At 45.4% G+C, this 21728-nt stretch overlaps 1 protein-coding gene across 1 annotated transcript in view; it reads right to left on the bottom strand.

The window, feature by feature from the left end:
• The window catches only part of LOC111967091 (autophagy-related protein 2 homolog A), a 37554-nt gene extending 19022 nt beyond the window's left edge, over positions 1-18532 (bottom strand). The window contains exons 1-26 of the mRNA XM_070444683.1: positions 17973-18532; positions 17393-17555; positions 16874-17023; positions 16512-16614; positions 16066-16204; positions 15606-15800; positions 15356-15459; positions 14305-14474; positions 13928-14119; positions 13573-13816; positions 13347-13488; positions 13120-13218; positions 12825-12983; positions 12325-12598; positions 12166-12238; positions 11832-12000; positions 10185-10327; positions 8346-8470; positions 7955-8109; positions 7545-7695; positions 7191-7375; positions 6975-7055; positions 6746-6852; positions 6531-6623; positions 3904-3974; positions 3729-3805 (exon numbers count right to left, since the gene is read on the bottom strand). Of these exons, the coding sequence (XP_070300784.1) occupies positions 3729-3805; positions 3904-3974; positions 6531-6623; positions 6746-6852; positions 6975-7055; positions 7191-7375; positions 7545-7695; positions 7955-8109; positions 8346-8470; positions 10185-10327; positions 11832-12000; positions 12166-12238; positions 12325-12598; positions 12825-12983; positions 13120-13218; positions 13347-13488; positions 13573-13816; positions 13928-14119; positions 14305-14474; positions 15356-15459; positions 15606-15800; positions 16066-16204; positions 16512-16614; positions 16874-17023; positions 17393-17555; positions 17973-18143 (3735 nt within the window). The 5' untranslated portion in view covers positions 18144-18532. The remainder of the gene's footprint in view (positions 1-3728; positions 3806-3903; positions 3975-6530; positions 6624-6745; positions 6853-6974; positions 7056-7190; positions 7376-7544; positions 7696-7954; positions 8110-8345; positions 8471-10184; positions 10328-11831; positions 12001-12165; positions 12239-12324; positions 12599-12824; positions 12984-13119; positions 13219-13346; positions 13489-13572; positions 13817-13927; positions 14120-14304; positions 14475-15355; positions 15460-15605; positions 15801-16065; positions 16205-16511; positions 16615-16873; positions 17024-17392; positions 17556-17972) is intronic.
• Positions 18533-21728: the final 3196 nt, after the last annotated feature.

Genomic DNA, 21728 nt, shown 5'->3' with positions numbered 1-21728 from the left:
CGACTCGGTCTCACTGTTAGAAGAGAGAAACTGCCTGTGGTTTAAAAACAATTATCTTATGAAGTTTACCACTTCAGTGACTGTATCCACAACATGGCTCATTTTCAGAACACATTTACAGAGCACCTGCTCATGAATAATGCAATGCAGTAAAATAATTGTCTGATCCTGGTTCAGCTCATCTACTTATCTTGTATCCTTTTCAAAAGGACAATTTTTTCCCCTGTCAAGTTTGGGCACCCATCAGTGGTCACACTGGATAACTTTTCAAAACTCAGTCCCAGCTTTGCCACACACTTATTAACCTCCTCCAATGAATATTTCCCTGTGGTTGTGCTCTTCATTGACTGCACTGAAGCAAGCTCCTCTGTAATTTCAAAGTCTGGGGTTATGCCTCGTAAGAATATCAACAACTGTGCAGTGTCACGTTAATCACTGCTTTCATCCAGGGCCAAGGAGAAATAGGTGAAATCCTTTACCTTGTCTTTCAACTGTTCCATATTCTCTGCAATGTCCTCAACACGCCGTGTCACTGTTGGCCTTGACAGGGAAACACTTTCAAACAGCTCTTTCTTGTCGGGGCAAAGTATTGCTGCAGAGTCAATTAAACATTCTTGAATGAATTCACCCTCAGCGAATGGCATGCTATGTTTAGCAATTTTGTGGGACAGTACATAGATAGGTCTCGCAATTCCGCCGTTTGCTGAATGCAGTTTTGTGAAAAGTCCTTGCTGCTTTTGCAACTGAGAAAGCAACTCTTTCGATGCACTTGCCCTCTGCTCAGAAGACATATTCCTCTGCATGCTTCGTCTGGAAGTGTCGGGACAAGTTGTCTTTCAAGACAGCGATGCTCTCTTTGCACACAGCTTTCCCTGATAGCTCAAAGAAATATTTCGATGTCCACTCTTGCTGGAACACCCTACATTCATGGTCTACTTTCCTTTTCTTTGAAAAACTCAATTTCTAGCTAGCTACTGTTTGTAACTGTTACGTGTGTGTCAGCCTGTCAGTCACTGTCTGTCCTCTTGCAGTTGTTATTTATACGTGCCTTCAAAATAAATGTCCCACAAGCGGTGGGAGTTRAATCATTGCACAAAGGCGAGTATTTATTGGGCTTTTAATTTGAATAACAAATACGTTTTTCAAAACTTTACTATCGCTAATTCTTTATGTGATTTGAGCATGATTCCTTGGGCCTTTTTGAAATTAGGTCGCGGGCCACATACAGCTACTCGGGCCGGCCTTTGCCCAGGCCTGGTCTAGGGTGTCTGGGATGATAGTGTAGATGTGTGTCATGAACAGCCTTTCAAAGCACTTCATAATTACAGATGTGAGTGCTACAGGGCGATAGTCATTTAGGCAGGTTACCTTGGAGCTCTTGGGAGCAGGGACAATGGTGGTCAGGTTGAAACATGTTGGTATTAAAGACTGGGACAAGGAGAGATTCAAAATGCCCGTGAAGGGCCTCCCAAGTGGTGCAGCAGTCTAAGGCACTGCATTGCAGTGCTTGAGGCGTCACTACAGACCCAGGTTCAATCCCAGGCTGTGTCACAACCGGCCGTGACCGGGAGTTCCATAGAGCGCACAATTGGACCAGCGTCGTCTGGGTTAGGCGGGGGGCTTAACTTGGCTCATCGCGCTCTTGCGACTCCTTAAGGCGGGCCGGGCGCCTGCAGGCTGACTCCTTGGTGCAGCTGGCTTACGAGTTAAGCGGGCGGGTGTTAAGAAGCGCGGTTTGGCTGGTCATGTTTCTGAGGATGCATGACTCGACCTTCGCCTCTCCTGAGACTGTTGGGGACTTGCAGCGATGAGACAAGATCGGAATTGGATCGTAATTGGATATCACGAGAAAAAAAGTGGTTAAAAAATATAAAAAAGACAACAAAAAAAACGAAAAATTAAATAAAAATCGATCTAAATAAATGTCCATGAATCACTTGCCAGCTGGTCTGCGCATGCTTTGACAACGCGACCTCGTATTCCATCTTGCCCGGCGGCGAGACTCAGTGTTGTATTCCTCGAAGCGAGCAAGTAGCCTAATGGTTAGAGCGTTGGGCCAGTAACCGAAAGGTTGCTGGGTTGAATCCCCGGGCTGACACGGTAAAAATCTGTCATTCTGAACAAGGCAGTTCACCCACTGTTCCCCGGTAGGTTCCCCATGGACCTCTCGGTCGCGGCCGGCTGCGACAGAGCCTGGACTCGAACCCAGAATCTCTGGTGGCACAGCTAGCACTGCAGTGCCTTAGACCACTGCGCCACCCGAGAGGCCCTGTAATCCATCGTTTTTGGTTTGGATACGTTCTTAGTCACTGCGGGGACGACATCGTCTTTGCACTTATTGATGTAGCCTGTGACTGTTGTTGTAAACTCCTCAATGCTATCCAATCACTTCTGTATTGAGCGCATCACTGATATCACTGGAATGGAGTCATGGTCAGATTTGCCAAAGGGATGACGAGGGAGGGCCAAGTATGCGTTTCTCTGGGTAGAATAAAAGTGGTCTGGAGTTTTAGCGCCCCTAGTGGCACAGGAGACGTTGGTAGAAGCGAGGTAGGACGGTTTTAATTCTCCCCACATTAAAGTCTCTGTCCACCAGAAACGCTGCCTCTGGGTGAGCGATTTCTTGTTTGTTTATGGCCCCATACAGTTTGTTGAGTGCCAGAGTGCTGTTTGCTTGGGGCATGATGTAGACAGCTGTGATAATTACGAATGAGAACTCTTGGTAGATAAAAGGTTYTGCAGCTTACCATGAGGTATTCTATATCAAGTGAACAAAAGTTAGAGATTTCCTTCCCACTGGAAGCAGTAAACAAGTTGTTATTCATGAACAAAAACACTCCTTTCGACTTCCCCGAAGGCGCCGTCCGATCCTACCGCTGCATGGAGAATCCACAGAGTACTACGTGCATTGCGTCATCATCCAGCTACGTTTCAGTAAGACATAATATTACAGCTTTTCAAGTCTCTCTGATAGGAGACTCTCTGATAGGAGACTCTCTGATAGGAGACTCTCTGATAGGAGACTCTCTGATAGGAGACTCTCTGATAGGAGACTCTCTGATACGGAGACTCTCTATAGGAGATTCTCTGATAGGAGACTCTCTGATAGGAGACTCTCTGATAGGAGACTCTCTGATAGGAGACTCTCTGATAGGAGACTCTCTGATAGGAGACTCTCGAAAAAAAGCTCATATGTCTTATTCACGAGAGACTGGACATTTGCCAATAGAATGGAGSGGAGCGCCATTCGGTTCTCTCTTCACCTCAATTTCACCAGGACTCCTGCATTGTTTTGGTGGCTTATGGAACAAAGGAATAGGGTCTGGTATGAACAGTGGAACAGCTGTGGTAGTTGAAGTTGTATTTGAAGTCGAAATCGAGGTTACTAACTGTCGAAATCGAGGTTACTAACTGTCGATCTGATGTCCACAAGCATTTCGCTACACCCGCAAGAACATCTGCTAAATATGTGTATGTGAATATTAACATTTGATATGTGATAGTATGAACGTTTTGTACAAAGAAGATAAACAAAATAAAAGTAACTAATTAGCAACGTTCGGTTAGAACTCGTAAGATGTCACCCTTCTCCGTTGAGCGTCATCTCGCTGGCGAGGAGAAGAGGTAAGAAGAACTAAAGAGACCGTAGATTTGAGACTGACAGTCTCTCAAGTTCAAACACACCGACAGATGTGTAATGACATAAAATTGTCAGGCTAAGAACTTACCAGTTTCCCTATATCACTGCCTTTCCATGTGGTGATGGCCAGCTCCAGCAGATCAATGTCCAGAACACACACATAGTCTGAGGAGAGAAAGAGCGAGAGAGAGAAAGCGTTAGAACTGCAAACACACTCAGATGTAGATGTACACACACACAGTACAGTTAATTATGTGTCATACCTCGTCTCAGGTCCACTACGTCACTTTCACACTTATCAGAGAGAAACAAGGCAGAATCATCCAGGATAAACCTGAGGAGGAAATACCATCACAAACTTCAATAGCCAACTATTAGGTTATTCCTAACCCCCCCGTCCCCATATCCCTCCTGCAATTCTACACATTTCTAATCAAATTTTTTTTTGTCACATGCGCTAAGTACCGTGAAATGCTTACTTACGAGCCCTCAACCTAACAATGCAGTTTAAGAAATAGAGTTAAGAAAATATTTACTAAATAAAAAGTAACACAATAAAATAATGAGGCTATATACGGGGGTACTGGTACCGAGTCAATGTGCGGGGGTACAGGTCAGTCGAGGTCATTTGTACATGTAGGTAGGAGTAAAGTGACTTTGCATAGATAATAAAAACAGTGATTAGCAGCAGTGTAATGTAAATAGTCCTGGTAGCCATTTGATTAGCTGTTCAGGAGACTTATGGTTTGGGAGTAGCTGTTGTTAAGGAGCCTTTTGGACCGAGACTTGACGCTCTGGTAACGCTTGCCGTGCGGTAGCAAAGAGAACAGTCTATGACTTGGGTAACTGGAGTCTTTTTTTGGCCTTCCTCTGACACCGCCTTGTATATAGGTCCTGTGCTTGGTCCCAGTGATGTACTGGGCCGTACGCACTACCCTCTGTAACGCCTTACAGTCAGATGCCGAGCAGTTGCCATACCAGGCGATGCAACCTGTCAGATGCTCTCGATGGTGTAGCTGTGGAACTTTATCTGGGGACCCATGACAAATGTTTTTTTTCTCCTCAGGGGGCACGTGTTGTCATGCTGTCTTCATGGCTGTCTTGGTGTGTTTGGACCACGAACTTGAAACTCTTGACCAGCCCCACTACAGCCCTGTTGATGTGAATGGGGGCATGTTCGGCCCTCCTTTTCCTGTAGTCCACGATCAGCTCCTTTGTCTTGCTCAAATTGAGGGAGAGGTTGTTGTCCTGGCACCACACTGCCAGGTCTCTGCCCTCCTCCCTATAGGCTGTCTCATCATTGTCGGTGATCAGGATTACCACTGTTGTGTCGTCAGCAAACGTAAAGATGGTGTTGGAATCGTGCTTGGCCACACAGTTGTGGGTAAACAGGGTGTACAGGAGAGGACTAAGCACAAACTCCTGAGAGGACTCCGTGTTGAGGATCAGCGCGCGCAGATGTGTTGTTGCCTATCGTTACCACCTGGGGGCGGCCCGTCAGGAGGTCCAGGATCCAGTTGCAGAGGAGGTGTTTAACTTAGTTTTCTTGGACACAGGGACTATGGTGGTCTGCTTGAAACATGTAGGTATTACAGACTCGGTCAGGGAGAGGTTGAAAATATCAGTGAAGACACCAATTGGTCCACGCACGTCTGAGTACACGTCCCGGTATTCCGTCTGGCCCCGCAGCCTTGTGAATGTTGACCTGTTTAAAACATCTTGCTCACATCGGCTACGGAGAGCGTGATCACACAGTCATCCGGAACAGCTGATGCTCTCATAAATGCTTCAGTGTTGCTTGCCTCGAAGCGAGCATAAAAAGTAATTTAGCTTGTCTGGTAGGCTTGCGTCACTGCCACATCCGGCGAGCATCAGAGCCGGTGTAGTAGGATTCAATCTTAGTCCTGTATTAACGCTATGCCTGTTTGATGGTTCGTCTGAGGGCAGGATTTCTTATAAGCGTCCGGATTAGTGTCTCAGTCATTGAAAGCGGCAGCTCTAGCTTTTAATTCGTTGCAGATGCTGCCTGTAACCCATTAATTCTGGTTGGGATACGTATGTACTGTCACTGTCGATGCACTTATTGATGAAGCCAGTGACTGAGGTGGTATACTCCTCAATGCCATTGGATGAATCACGGAACATATTAAAACAGTCCTGTAGCGTAGCATCTATGTCATCTGACAACGTCCGTATTGAGCGAGTCACTGGTACTTCCTGCTTTAGTTTTTGCTTGTAAGCAGGAATCAGGAGTATAGAATTATGGTCAGATTTTCCAAATGGAGGGCGAGGGAGAGCTTTGTTTGCGTGTGTGGAGTAAAGATGGTCGAGAGTTTTTTTCCCCTCTGGCTGCACATGTGACAAGCTGGTAGAAATGAGGTAAAACAAATTTAAGTTTGCCTGCATTAAAGTCCCCAGCCACTAGGAGCGCCGCTTCTGGATGAGCATTTTCTTGTGTGCTTATGACCGTATACAGCTCGTTGAGTGCGGTCTTAGTGCCAGCATCGGTTTGTGGTGGTAAATAGACAGATAGGAAAACTTTGGATGAAAACTCCCTTGGTMGATAGTGTGGTCTACAGCTTTTCATCAAGTACTCTACCTCAGGCGAGCAATACCATTTTTGCAGCTAACTGATGATCAATGGGTCCCAACCCGGTCAGTAATTCAAGCATGCTTACTCCAAGTTTAGATAGCTTACTGACTGCTAGACTAACTGATGGCCTAATTAAGTGACTGCTGATACACAACCAAATTTCAAAATTGTGCCTTGTGTATTCTATTATTTTAACTCTCAACAGTAAGTTGAGACCCCGGCTTACAAAAAGGGGGGCCATGTTGCCCATTTATGAACTAAAGGAAGAAGATATTTTGAGGTTCACTGTTACTGTACCTGAGGTGAAAGGTGGCCGTGTCTACTATGATGTTACTGGACAGAGAGAAGGATTCTGCTGTGAACAACACCCTCAATGGAAGATACAGGGGCCTGAAAGACAGAAAGAGACAAAGAAGGGGAGAGAAGGGAGAAGTGAAAAATAATTTTATGTTAATAATGTATTATCTTCCTTTGTCCACATATCTAAATCTGGTGTGTGTGTGTGTGTGTACCTGTAGTCCACGACGCAGGTAGCCAGGTGTGTGTGTAGGACGGTAATAACTACAGGAGATGTGTAGCCCAGGATCGGGTCATCAATGACATCCAAAAAATCAACCAGCTGTCATGACGAAAAACAGACTAATCAACAAGACTCACTAACCAAACACACACCCACACAGTCAAATCATGTTAGGTGCCTGAAGCATCTCAGATTTAGTATTTATTAGGATCCCCCCATACCTGTTCGTGCCAGCTGTGATTGGTCTGTGCCATGCGATGTCGCATAGTGGCACCATGGAGACGAAGGGCAACCAGAAACTCCTGTAAAACACACAAACAGAGAATTAAGTTAATGATATTTCTTACGCTTTCTTCATCATAAGCACAGCTAACCTACAAGCACAATCAAAAGGTGATATTTCATTCAAAGAATAAATTAGAAGATATGCGTGTTACCTTGACATTCTTCTGAGGGTCCAGGGTGACTTTGATGGCTGTGGATAACATCTGGACCTCAGTCTCCCTGCCACTCACACTGCTCAGCCCCACCTCTGTGGGGTAAATGGTAAGGTCTAGATGCCCTGGGGGAGTGAAGCTGGGCATTTCCAACCGCCCGGGGACAGGGGAGTCCTTCACTACAGCTGTGAGAGGTAGGAAAAGGGTTAGTGGCCAGAAAGGAAAAGGGCTATCAGTCATTTAGAAGAGATTAGCTCATGACTAAAATCTACATGATAACACAGGGATTATCACACATGATTAGGTAGGTACTACCAGACCTAAACCCTGGTATCACACAGTCATTCCATTCACCTTTGTGGTAGAGCTCCACCCTCCTGCTCTCCAGGCACAGGAAGCTGAGATGGGGGTTATTCTGATGCTGCGCCACACTGAACATCTTCCCCCCTTCCAGGTCCAATAGGAGCTCACCGTGACACCGGTCCTCCGGACTTCCCGTCTCTCCCTGCAGGAGACGAGAAACAGAAAACCATGTATTTAAGCAAGTGTCTTCTTTAGAAGCATCATAGTACATATACATTCAATCATTCCATTTTTGTAATACAAATTCGAAGCTATTGAATTCAAATTACATTTATGTTTGCTCTAATATCACTCATTCAAGCAGTAAGGTCCAGTCAGGAATTGAACCAGGATCCAAAATCTCTCCAGTCTATATCCCTAGTTAACCATTGTAAGATGTAGCTGGTTCATCAATGGCTCACCTTGCTGTCCGTCATTGCTTGGAGGCGGCCCTTTCCTATGACAATGGTGAGAGAGAGCAGGCTGAGGGTGTGGTTAGGGCGGGGCTCTGACTGCCTGCGTCTGGTTGATTCACTGGCTGTGTAGAACTGAGCATCTTCCTCCTCGGATTCCGAGTCTGAGAGACCAGAAACGTCACAGTTATAGAACTGCTGAGCAACAACACATTTCAGATGGTCTGCAGGTGTGCCGACTAAAGAGATGTTCAACTCATACTACTTGGCAAGCCATCTTAAATCAGAGATTTATATAAACTAAAGATGTCAACAAAGTTGCTACCCAGGGATTACCCAATTCTGAATGAGTGTCTGACCAGTCTGAAGTGGTTTACAAGTCTCAGTATGGGGGTCTCACCTAGTCTGAAGGCAGACTTGCAAAGCTGGAAGTTGTCATCGTCTTGGAGACGGTGTAGGGGGCTGTGGTCGCTCTTAGAACCTGAGGGGGGAGGGGCTTCCCACATTAACAGGTCATTATTGATCCTACAGGGATGGAGAGAGGAGGACAGAGGGAAAGGACAAAAAAAGAGAATGAGTGATTGTAAAATGTTCACATTGACTCGTTAGTCACTTAGCAGACCACTCTTCTCCAGAGAGACTTACAGTAGTGAGTGCATACAGTTGAAGTCGGAAGTTTACATACACCTTAGCCAAATACATTTAAACTCACTTTATTTTAAGAATGTGAAATGTCAGAATAATAGTAGAGAGAATTATTTCTTTCAGCTTTTATTTCTTTCATCACATTCCCAGTGGGTCAGAAGTTTACATACACTCAATTAGTATTTGGACGCATTGCCTTTAAATTGTTTAACTTGGGTCAAACGTTTCAGGTAGCCTTCCACAAGCTTCCCACAATAAGTTGGGTGAATTTTGGCCCATTCCTCCTGACAGAGCTGGTGTAACTGAGACAGGCTTGTAGGCCTCCTTGCTCGCACACACTTTTTCAGTTCTGCCAACAAATTTTGAGGTAAGGGCTTCGTGATGGCCACGCCAATACCTTGACTTTGTTGTCCTTAAGCCATTTTGCCACAACTTTGGAAGTATGCTTGGGGTCATTTTCCATTTGGAAGACCCATTTGCGACCAAGCTTTAACTTCCTGACTGATGTCTTGAGATGTTGCTTCAATATATCCACATAATTTAACTCCCTCATGATGCCATCTATTTTGTGAAGTGCACCAGTCCCTCCTGCAGCAAAGCACCCCCACAACGTGATGCTGCCACCCCTGTGCTTCACGGTTGGGATGGTGTTCTTCGGCTTGCAAGCMTCTACCTTTTTCATCCAAACATAACGATGGTCATTATGGCCAAACGGTTCTATTTTTGCTTCATCAGACCAGAGGACATATCTCCAAAAAGTCCGATCTTTGTCCCCATGTGCAGTTGCAAACCGTAGTCTGGCTTTTTTATGGCGGTTTTGGAGAAGTGGCTTCTTCCTTGCTGAGCGGCCTTTCAGGTTATGTCGATATAGGACTCGTTTTACTGTGGATATAGATACTTTTGTACCGGTTTCCTCCAGCATCTTCACAAGGTCTTTTGCTGTTGTTTTGGGATTGATTTGCCCTTTTTGCACCAAAGTATGTTCACTTCTAGGAGACAGAACGAGTCTCCTTCCTGAGCGGTATGACGGCTGCGTGGTCCCATGGCGTTTATACTTGCGTACTATTGTTTGTACAGATGAACGTGGTACCTTAAGGCGTTTGGAAATTGCTCCCAAGGATGAACCAGACTTTTTTCTGAGGTCTTGGCTGATTTTCCCATGATGTCAAGCAAAGAGGCACTGAGTTTGAAATACATCCACAGGTACAACTCCAATTGACTCAAATTATGTCAATTAGCCTATCAGAAGCTTCTAAAGCCATGACATAATTTTCGGGAATTTTCCAAGCTGTTTAAAGGCACAGTCAACTTAGTGTATGTAAACTTCTGACCCACTGGAATTGTGATACAGTGAGTTATAAGTGAAATAATCTGTCTGTAAACAATTGTTGGAAAAATTACTTGTGTCATGCACAAAATAGATGTCCTAACCGACTTGTCAAAACTATTGTTTGTTAACAAGATATTTGTGGAGTGGTTGAAAAACGAGTTTTAATGACTTCAATCTAAGTGTATGTAAACTTCCGACTTCAACTGTACATTGTAATACTTTTTGTACAAATAAGAAAACTAGCAGAAAAAGAGACCCACAGACCTGTTGTAGATGCTCTGGAAGGCCTGTTTGCTGGGCAGGAAGATGTAGGCCAGGGGCAGAAAGACGTCTACTACACACTGACACTGAGAAACACACTGAGACTGGAACTGTTGCATCCCCTCTGGGTCTGCTGGGATCACCATCTGAGAGGGGAGGGGGCAATGAAAGTAGATAGAGAGGACAGAAGGATGAGGAGGAGAGGGAGAATGAGAAAAGATTAGACTGCGACTTTCGTAAAATGGGTCAAATAAAACCCCAATATCTTCAGGAAGTGTGAGATTATATGTGAGAGCGGGATGGTCAGGTGATTGAGTGAGAGAGGGATTGTCAGGTGATTGAGTGTAGGTGAGAAACTGACAATTGATACAGTAAAGGAGGGACGGTCAGGAGTAAAAAGAGGTATGGTCAGGTGTGAGAGAGGTATGGTCAGTTGTGAGAGAGGTATGGTCAGTTGTGAGAGAGGTATGGTCAGTTGTGAGAGAGGGATTTGTATTATGGATCCCCATTAGTTCTGCCAAGGCCGCAGCTACTCTTCCTGGGGTTTATTATGGATCCCCGTTAGTTCTGCCAAGGCCGCAGCTACTCTTCCTGGGGTTTATTAAGGATCCCCGTTAGCTCTGCCAAGGGTGTTTATTTTTTACTCTTTTATACATTGTAGAATAATAGTGAAGACATCAAAACAATGAAATAACACATATTGAATCATGTAGTAACCAAAAAAAAGTGTTAAACAAATCTATATATATTTGCAATTCCATTGCAAATTTGACCAAGAAGGAGAGTGATGGAGTGCTGCATCAGATGACCTGGCCTCCACAATCACCCGACCTCAACCCGATTGAGATAGTTTGGGATGAGTTGGACCGCAGAGTGAAGGAAAAGTTACCAACATGTCTTCAGCACATGTGGGCACTCCTTCTAGACTGTTGGAAAAGTGTTCCAGGTGAAGCTGGTTGAGCGAATGCCAAGTGTGTGCAAAGCTGTCATCAAGGCAAAGGGTGGCTACTTTGAAGAATCTAAAATATATTTTGATTTTAGATTTTAGATTGATTTGTTTAATACTTTTTTGGTTACTACATGATTCCATATTTATTATTTCATAATGTTGATGTCTTCACTATTATTCTACAACTAAAAATAAAGAAAAACCCTTGAATGAGTAGGAGTGTCCAAACATTTGACTGGTACTGTACGTGTGTGTATATATATATATATATATATATATATATATATATATATATAGAGTGCATGTGCATATGCATGTGTCTGTACCTGTGTGTATCTCTTCACAGACACTGCTGTTCCATAAGGTGTATTTTTATCAGTTTTTTAAAATATGATTCTACTGCTTATAATCAGTTACCTGATGTGGAATAGAGTTCAATGTAGCTATGGCTCTATGTAGTACTGTGAAGAGACCTTTGATGGCATTTCTTGTGGGGTATGCATGGGTGTCCCAGCTGTGTGCTAGTAGTTTAAACATACAGCTCAGTGCATTCAGCTTGTCAACACTTCTTACAAAAACAAGTATGGATGTTCCACTTTGAGCCATGCGAGATTTACATGCAAAGGGATGGCCAGGGGTGAGAGAGGGATGGCCAGGGGTGAGAGAGGAGTCTAGGTGTTTGTGATGGGATGGTGCGGTACCTCTTCAGTCTCGAACATGGTGCGGTTGGAGGAGAAGGGAGAGCTGGTCTTCTCTCGGAGTTCACAGGGGTTCTCAAACGACATGGACCCCAGGTCCCTCATCAGACCCACCCCTACCCCCCCTAATGCTGACCCCAGACCCTCTCCTCCACTCACACGCACTGACAGTCTGGAGAGAGGGAGGGAGGGAGATAGACAAAGAAAGACAGGGAGATGTATACTATCCAGCTGTGGAATTGGTGTACAGTATGTTTTTGATGAAAGACATTCAATTAAAGTGACACAGCAAGTGAAACAAACTCTCCTAAAACACATGTCCCAGAAACACACTCACTTGGCCATGGAGTCTTGACTCTTCTTGACTCTGATACAGGGGAAGGAGCCTCCCTCCCAGCCCTCATACGTTCCTGAGAGAGACAATGAACAAACAATTGCTCAAAATGTGAGTGTTACTGTGTGTGTATGTATATTTGACGGTGTGTGTGTTCCTCACCGTGCATGTCACTGAAGCTGGCCTCCAATAGCTGTGTGAGGGAGCCGTGGGAGGGGCCAGGGGGTGCATGGTGATCTGGCTGGAGGTCAAGGCCCTCCTGGGAGCAGATATCCAGGTCACACAGCTCCAGTACCAGGGTCTCCTGCCGCATGGCTCTCTGGGAAGGCGGGCGTCGGAAGGGGAGCGGCCGGAGGTCCGGGATGGGGAAGCGGAGCTTGAGGATGGCGTGGGGCGAGAGGAGGGAGAGAGAGGAGTGCAGCTCACTGCTCTGGGTCTGAGAGAGGGATGGGAGAGGAGTTGGAGAGGAAAAAGAAGGGACAATATTCAAATAAAAAATCTAAACAAAGCAAACCTGCAATTTAACTTCAATTGTGAGGCAGGCATATCAAAATCCTTATTAATCATTATTAAAATGGCTCATCTTAGTGGCTGATGGCTTGCTAAGTGTTTACCTCTGTGTGGACGGGTCCTTAGTGGCTGATGGCTTTCTAAGTGTTTACCTCTGTGTGGACGGATCCTCCTCCTGTCTGTGTGGGACAGTGGCTCCAGGCTCTGCTCAGAGGCTCCAGTCGACTCAGTATGTCCAGGTCCAACTCAGCACTCAGCTCTCCCAACTCTACCCTCACTACACTGTCTCTACGCAGCACACGCTGCCTCCCCTGCAATACAGAGACATTGACATTTCAGGAGGAGGGGGTAGCAGGCTAACAGATGCGACCAAAACAGACTGAATTAATGACATATTAGCTTTTGAACATGACGCCAACACACAACATGGACACTGTCCTGGTTTACCTTGCGCAGGTGTTTCTCTGTGAGACTGTAGTGTAGCTGTGCACAGGGTYTGGCTGTAGCTCCCACTGTGAACATCCCAGCACGCTGGAACTGGAGCAACTAGAGAGGGAGGAAAGAGGAGTGAAGAGTTATATCCTGGGCAATGCTAACCCCTGCTGTAGCACACTGTTATGTTGAATGGTGTGTAAAAGTCCTCAGATCATCTCAAATAACAGCCCCTGTCCTACCTCAGTGTATTGGGGCTTTCCTGGCTCCCAGAGACACTCAAGCAGCTCTAGCCTACTGAAGGATAGGTCAGAGGTCACAGCACGGGAGTGGCGACCTGCACTGCGCATCTCACACGCCACCTGTACCGCTGCTCCAGTCATCCTGAGAGATAGAGCAAATGATTATTTACGGGTATGTACAGTAAACAGTGGTGGCCAATGTTGAAGAGGCTTTGTGTGTTTGTACCTGAGGTGTGAGTGGGGGCAGGCTTTAGCGAAGCTAGCTCTGAGGTGGTGGAAGTCTCTCTCGCTGAACATGCTGTCTTTGAAGAAGGCCAGCTCCCGGAAGAACACCCGAGACACCTGGGTCAATGAGGACACTCCGTCCGGCCCGGGGTGTGGTTCCTGCTCCAGTAGGGTTAGGGTGAGCCCGCCAAGCGAGAAGCGGAGCAATGCCTCTGGTTTCAGGGGCTCAGATTGGCTACTTCGCCCTGGACGAGGAGGGGTTAATAAGATGAATCAGGAAGATAGGTTGTATAATATAGATTTTGATATCTGTGAAATGTGTACAAAACAGTGTAGTAAGATGCTGTGAGTGTTACCTGGTATTCGGTTACACTGGGGCAGGCTGGATAGTGATCCTGGTACAGGATAACGCCTGGGACCCTGTGGTAAGCCCTGGGCGTAGCTAGCCTGGCTGTGTGTAGACGACGCCATGCTGTCGGAGAGAGAGCTGCCAGAGAGTGCTGACGTCACACTGCTAGTCATACCAGGACCCATGGAGAAGAACATATCTGAAAGAGAGAGAGAGTAAACAGAGAAAAGGTGCATTATGCTTCACATGTCTAGTTCAACTAATCTCTCACAGAAATGCCAAGAACGCAAATTATGCAGCAGCAAACAAAAGCTAATGTGACCACAAATTCACTAGCCTCCATATTGCATTCCAACTATAGCTGCCCTCGACTAACCAACATACCCCCGTTCTCCAGACCGGTGAGGTAGGGCTCCATGTCGGGCTCTTCATCCCAGTCCGGATCTCTATCTCCGGGGCTGGAGCTCAACTGTTTGCTCAAGTCCTCCTCTATCAGACGCAGGTCCTCAGAGTCCAGGGGACGGCTGTGAACCCCAGCACCACTGGCTTCAGCTCTGGTAGGATAGACAGGGAGGATCATACAGGGTCTGGTAGATAGACAGGAATATCATACAGGGTCTGGTAGGATAGACAGGAGGAATCAATACAGGCTCTGGTAGGATAGACAGGAAGGAATCATACAGGCTCTGGTAGGATAGACAGGATGGAATCATACAGGCTCTGTAGGATAGACAGGGAGGAATCATACAGGCTATGCAGTACACAGTGTGGATGAAGATGTGCATGGTTAAAAGGGAAACTGGTTCCACCTGAAAGGAGGGGTTTTTTGGTTTTTCCACTGTCAATGACATTAGGATGTGGAACTAAGACACATACACTAACTGTATAAAACATTTAGAACACCTTCCTAATATTACGTTTCACCCCCCTTCAGAACAGCCTCTATTCATCAGAGCATGGACTCTACACGGTGTCGAAAGCATTCCACAGGGAATCCACAGTTGTGTCAAGTTGGCTGGATGTCATTTGGGTGGTGGACCATTCTGATACACACGGAAACTGTTGAGCATGAAAAACCCAGCAGCGTTGCAGTTCTTGACACAAACCGCTGCTGCGTCTGGCACCTACTACCATACAATATTTAAGTGCCTTTGAACAGGGTATCTTGCCCTTTCACCCTCTGAATGGCACACATACACAATCCATGTCTCAATTGTATCAAGGCTTAAAAATCCTTCTTTAACATGCCTCCTCCCCTTCATATACACTGATTGAAGTGGATTTAACAAGGGACATCAATAAGGGCTCATAGCTTTCACCTGGATTTACATGGTCAGTCTATGTCATGAAAAGAGCAGTTCATAATGTTTTGTATATCGGTACTCAGTGTAGGTGGAATGCAGGTGGGGAGGTACAGGTAAACCACTTTCTTTACTCACCTGTGTCGATGCAGAGGGCAGACAGAAGGTCGGTCAGGTGAGTGATCTGGTCTGGAGAGAGCAGCAGGTGGAGGCAGCCCACCTTCCCATCCAGCTCCAACTGAAAGATAAGGAGAGACAATTGGCTGTAATAACAGAGACAGAACAAGACAAAAGCAAAACTGTGTTCTTAAAAWCTAGGTTAAGCACACAGGAAGGAAGTGAACCAAACCACATACAAACACACTGACAGACAGACACACACACCTTAGGTCCAGGCAGCATGTCGTTCTGTTTGATCTTGACTGTGGTCTCCATGAAGCCAGAGCAGCTGCCGATGAGGAGGGGCCGCTGGGTGGCCGGAGGGAGGGAGGTAGGGGCGGCTKGTGGGTCATTCTCCTCCTCCTCAACTTCCTCTTCGCTGGCTGAGGCTGAGCCAGTGGTGTCAGCTCTTAAAGGACCCTGAGGAGAGAAAGATTAGCAGGGTTAACCCTTAGCACCACTGGTTGGTAGAGTCTGTCAGCCCCAAGTCTCATATTGCCTCTCACACTAGAGGGAGAGCGAGAGGAAACTGTATGAGTGTATGTGAGTAGTTTCTAAGTTAATATTTAGTCTCTATAAGAGCTGTGTGTTATATTGGGACCCAATGTGAGTATATGCATGTGAGAGTGACAGTGTACATGAGGGGGTTGATAAGTGCYATGGTCAATGTGAAACTGTATGCTACCTGGGGCCCTCCGGTGGTCTCGTACAGCAGTTGAACAGAGCTGAGCTGGAGGATCTTGTGCAGGAAGGCAGGGGGCTGGTGGATGTCCACAGGCACMGTCTGGCTGGGGTCCCGTACCGCCTCGTCACAGTACTCCAGCCTACAGCGCACCACACAGCCACCGGGGGCAGAGATGAGCACTCAGCACAATAACACAATATAACCTTCAACCTCAGCCAAAACACCCACCACACACATTCACCATACAAGCTTTACCAAAGATAGTGAAGCTTCTCCGAGGTTCAAAGGTTCTCTTTGGATCTACAGACAAATCCAGTGACTGTTTGGCATTGCAAGTTTGAATCAAGTGTTTCCTTATCTCCTTTCCATCCTGACTTCTAAACCGGTCAAAGGTGAACAGCCCACTACAGGAAGTGTGAGTGTCAGTGTGGTGAGAACCAACATACCGTTTGATGTGCACCTCTAAGGCAATGCCCATCTCCATGTCCAGGGGCTGGTGCTCGATTCGGATGATGGTGTCCAGGAGGGTGACCTTAATCCGACGCAGGACTGCAACACAACACAAACAGGGACATCCATTATCACTAAGCATATTGGTCACAAAGACACTAACAAGGGACACCAGTGATGTGATATGAGTCCTTACTTCACAAGCTTGGACTTGATGGTACACAACCGACTCAGCAGTTTGAAAACAACTGAACAAATATGTTATCTTCAAAAAGGCACTATAACCAACTACAGGAAAACAGGTGAATGCTTTTCACTGCCATGCACACGTGCAAACAAGGCCTACACATTGACTCACCAGTCTCAATAGTTTGTGCAAACATCTCCAAGCCCTCCAGTGGAGCGGGCGGCTCTTCGGACGCYTCAGGGGGGTCCTTTAGGCACTCCTGGGCCAGCTGCATGCTGGAGGTCATGCATGTGGACCAGCCCTGGGAGTCCAAACCCCCACCTACACGTAAACGAAAAAAAACAAGGCATAATTCAGTGACTGTAATCAATGCTAAGTGATGACTCATGGACATACTGTACTGTATGACTGAGCAACAGTCATTTGTTAATTGGTTTGTAGCTGGCTCTGAAAAATGTGGGCCTGGGATAGTGCAACATCTTCTCTTGAGCTCTGACATTGGTTTACAACAAAGAGTTAGCTAGTACTAGACAACTGTATTTGTCTTGGTTGACAATGACATTCTAAAAGGTAGCTAGCTAAACAATGGTTACCACAACTTCCTTCCTGAACCTGATAGACCTGAGGCAGTGACAGGAACAGGAGCTCTATCAATAACAAGGTAAGACTGGCTGTCAGACTGAGACTTACTGSTCCTGTACTTGGGTCTGCATGTTATCTGAAGGCCTGAGATGACGAGGGTGCAGTGGTCAGTGACAAGAGCTGACCAGGGAATTGTCACCTCTATGCTGCTCACAAACCCATCCACAATCTCAAGTGGAGCCCCAAGAGACTCCAAGAGCTCGTTGACCGCCTGSGGGGAGGGAAGGAAGGAAATGGGCGATGAGAAATGAATAGAGATGAGTGGAAGATGAAGTTGGAAAAAGAAACACCGTGTCCTACAATAAACAGCTGGTGGAAATGGCGTCAGGCAATGGTTTTGTCTGATGTGCAGATTGAAAGTGAGTGAGTTTGCGAGACCTAAGTCATATACAGTATATTTCAACTGAACTGCAGGGACACTGGATGAGGCGAGTTATTTTCCAATCAGATGCTGACAAAAATATTTATCGGAACTGCTGTTCCTTGAACTCACGAGAAGCGTTGATATTGTTGTTATACTCAAGTCCTGAAATTGCAAAAAAGTTGAGGGTCGGAGTGCATGGGAACACACAAAAGGGACCAGTTGTTTCTTGACAGTTAAACGGCCTTACTACTTTGACTAACTCACCCAAACATCGATGTTGATTTCTTTGATGACACCACTACCATTGTACAGATCCAAACTCAGCTGTTCCAAACTCAGTCGTTCTTGAAAGAAGTGACCGAGGTAATGCTGTAAGAGGTACCGACAGGCCCGCTTCTTGATTGAGCCTGACCAGGGGAAAAGCCAGCGAGACATAGGGCCAGCGAGTTCAGGGTGAGGGAGCGATGAGGCGATGGAGGAAAACGAATGCGAAAATAGTCCTCCGGCAACTGCATAACAAATAAAACAAAGTGTACTAACGAAGAAGGAGCTACAGGACTGGCTAGCTAGCTAACGTTAGAGCCTAGTAGGGGGCTAAGGAAGGGGGTAACCCGTCTCTCGGAAATCCTTTGTGTCAGGACCGATGAGTCCAACGTCGTTTTACAAGACGTTATACTTGTTGTTTCAGTTCCTCTTTTAACGGTATTTCTGTCTAAACTTGGCGACAGGTTCTCTTGCATATCTCGCGTTTCACCGTTTCTCAGGGTTGTTTATTGTTTTCATACGCGAATTGATTGTACGGTGGGGGACGTCATTGCGTCAGTTGCAAAAGCCGAAAGTTAGAATTATAAATACGCCATCTTTGGAAGGTCAAAACCAAACTATGCGGTCCTCTGCCCAGGCGTTGCTGTTACATGCCATATCTTAGTTACAACGCATGGATAGTTATTTTACGTATCAGCTAACCACATTAGTCTTCAAAACAATTGGGAACTCGGAAATCTCCGATTATCAATTAAATCAATATAAGGGGCTTTAGTGTCATGGGAAAAATGTTTACATTGGCAAAGCAAGTGAAATAGATAATAAACAAAAGTGAAATAATCAATAAAAATGTAACAGTGTTACACTCACAAAAGTTCCAAAAGAATAAAGATGTCATATTATGTCTATATACAGGGTTGTAACGATGTGCAAATAGTTTGAGTACAAAAGGAAAAATAAAAAAACATAAATATGGGTTGTATTTACAAAGCTGTTTGTTCTTCACTTGTTGCCCTTTTCTTGTGGCAACAGGTCTGCTGTGATTGCACACGGGTATTTCCCTCAATAGATATGGGAGTTTGTCAAAACTGGATTTGTTGGGTCTGTATAATCAGAAGGAAATATGTCTTTAATATGGTCATACATTTGGCAGGAGGTTATGAAGTGCACCTCAGTTTTCACCTCATGTTGTGGGCAGTGTGCACAAAGCCTGAGGTACTTGAGAGCCAGGTCTGCCTATGGCAGCCTTTCTCAATAGCAAGGCGATGTTCAGAGTCTGTACATAGTCAAAGCTTTCCTTAATTTTGTGTCAGTCACAGTGGTCAGATATTCTGCCACTGTGCACTCAGTGTTTAGGGTCAAATAGCATTCTAGTTGGCTCAGCTTTTTTGTTAATTCTTTCCAATGTCTCAAGTAATTATCTATTTGTTTACTTATGATTTGGTTGGGTCTAATTGTGTTGCTGTACTGGGGCTCTGTAGGGTCTGTTTGTGTTTGTGAACAGAGCACCAGGACCAGCTTGCTTAGAGGACTTTTCTCCAGATTAATCTCTCTGTAGGTGATGGCTTTGTTATGGAAGGTTTGGGAATCGCTTCCTTTTAGGTGGTTGTAGAATTTAACGACTCTTTTCTGGTTTTCGATAATTAGCGGGTATCGGCCTAAATCTGCATTATTTGGTGTTTTGCGTTGTACACGGAGTCTCAATTTGGTGTTTGTCCCATTTTGTGAATTATTGTTTGGTGAGCGGACCCCAGACCTCACAACCATAAAGGGAAATGGGTTCTATAACTGGTTCAAGTATTTTTAGCCAGATCCCAATTGGTATGTTGAATTTTATGTTTCATTTGATGGCATAGAAGGCCCTTCTTGCCTTGTCTCTTAGATCGTTCACAGCTTTGTGGAAGTTTCCTGTGGCACTGATGTTTAGGCCGAGGTATGTATAGCTTTTTGTGTGTTCTAGGGCAACAGTGTCTAGCTGGAATTTGTATTGTGGTCCTGGCAACTGGACCTTTTTTGCAACACCATTATTTTTGTCTTACTGAGATTTACTGTCAGGGCCTAGGTTTGACAGAATCTGTGCAGAAGATCAAGGTGCTGCTGTAGGCTCTCCTTGGTTTTGGACAGAAGCACCAGATCATCAGAAAACAGTAGACATTTTACTTCAGACTCTAGTAGGGTGAGTCCGGGTGCTGCAGCTGTTCTAGTGCTCTCGCCAATTTGTAGTTTATGATGAAGAGCGTGGGGCTTAAGCTGTATCCCTGTCTCACCCCACGTCCCTGTGGAAAGAAATGTGTGTTATTTGCCCATGTTTGTGTACATGGATTTTATAATGTCATATGTTTTTCCCCCAACACCACTTTCCATAGATTTGTATAGCAGACCCTCATGCCAAATTGAGTCAAAAGCTTTTTTGAAATCAACAAAGCATGAGAAGACTTTGCCGTTATTTTGGATTGTTTGTGTACTTAGTCCCCTCCTGGACTCCCTGTTCACCCACGACTGCGTAGCTAAACATGTCTCCAACACCATCATTAAGTTTGCTGACAACAAAACAGTGGTAGGCCTGATCACTGACAACGATGAGACAGCCTATAGGGAGAAGGTCAGAGAACTGGCACTGTGGTGCCTTGACAACAACCTCTCCCTCAATGTGAGCAAGACAAAGGAGCTGATCGTGGACTACAGGAAAAGGCGGGACGAACATGCCCCCATTAACATTGACGGGCCTGTAGTGGAGTGGGTCGAGAGTTTCAAGTTCCTTGGTGTCCACATCACCAACRAACTATCATGGTCCAAACACACCAAGACAGTCATGAAGAGGGCACGACAAAACCTTTTCCCTCTCAGGAGACTGAAAAGATTTGGCATGGGTCCCCAAATCCTCAAAAAGTTCTACAGCTGCACCATCGARAGCATCCTGACCAGTTGCATCACCACCTTCRATGGCAACTGCTCGGCATCTGACCGTAATGCGCTACAGAGGGTAGTGAGTATGGCCCAGTACATCACTGGGGCCAAGCTTCATGCCATACAGGACCTATATAAAAGGCGTTGTCAGAGGAAAGCCCATAAAATTCACTCACCTAAGTCATAGACTATTTTCTCTGCTACCACACAGCAAGCGCTACCGGAGAGCCAAGTCTAGAACCAAAGGGCTCCCTAACAGCTTCCAACAGCCACCCCCAAGCCATAAAACTGCTGAACAATTAATCAAATGGACACCGGACTATTTACATTGCCCCCCCCCACCCTCCATTTGTTTTGTACACTGCTCCTACTCACTGTTTATTATCTCTGCATAGTCACTTCACCCCTTTTTACATGTACAAATTACCTCAACTAACCTGTACCCCCGCACATTGACTCGGTACCGGTACCCCCTATATATAGCCTCGTTATTGTTATTTTATTGTGTTATTWTTATTTTTTTTWACTTTAGTTTATTTGATAAATATTTTCTTAACTCTTCTTGAACTGCACTGTTTGTTAAGGGCTTGTAAGTAAGCATTTCATGGTAAGGTCTACACTTGTCGTATTCGGTGCATGTGACAAATAATGTTTGATTTGTCTGTCGTATGGTAATTTGTTAAAAAGCTAATTTGACATTTGCTCAGTACATTGTTTTCACTGAGGAAATCAAATTTTATTGGTCACATACATGTGTTTAGCAGTTGTTATTGCGCATGTAGCGAAATGCTTGTTCTTCTAACTCCGACAGTGCAGTAATATCTAACAAGTACTATCTAACAATTACAC

This window comes from Salvelinus sp. IW2-2015, linkage group LG8 (assembly GCF_002910315.2).
Source record: "Salvelinus sp. IW2-2015 linkage group LG8, ASM291031v2, whole genome shotgun sequence".
Taxonomy (NCBI): domain Eukaryota; kingdom Metazoa; phylum Chordata; class Actinopteri; order Salmoniformes; family Salmonidae; genus Salvelinus; species Salvelinus sp. IW2-2015.
This window is presented reverse-complemented; position numbering and strand designations above follow the sequence as displayed.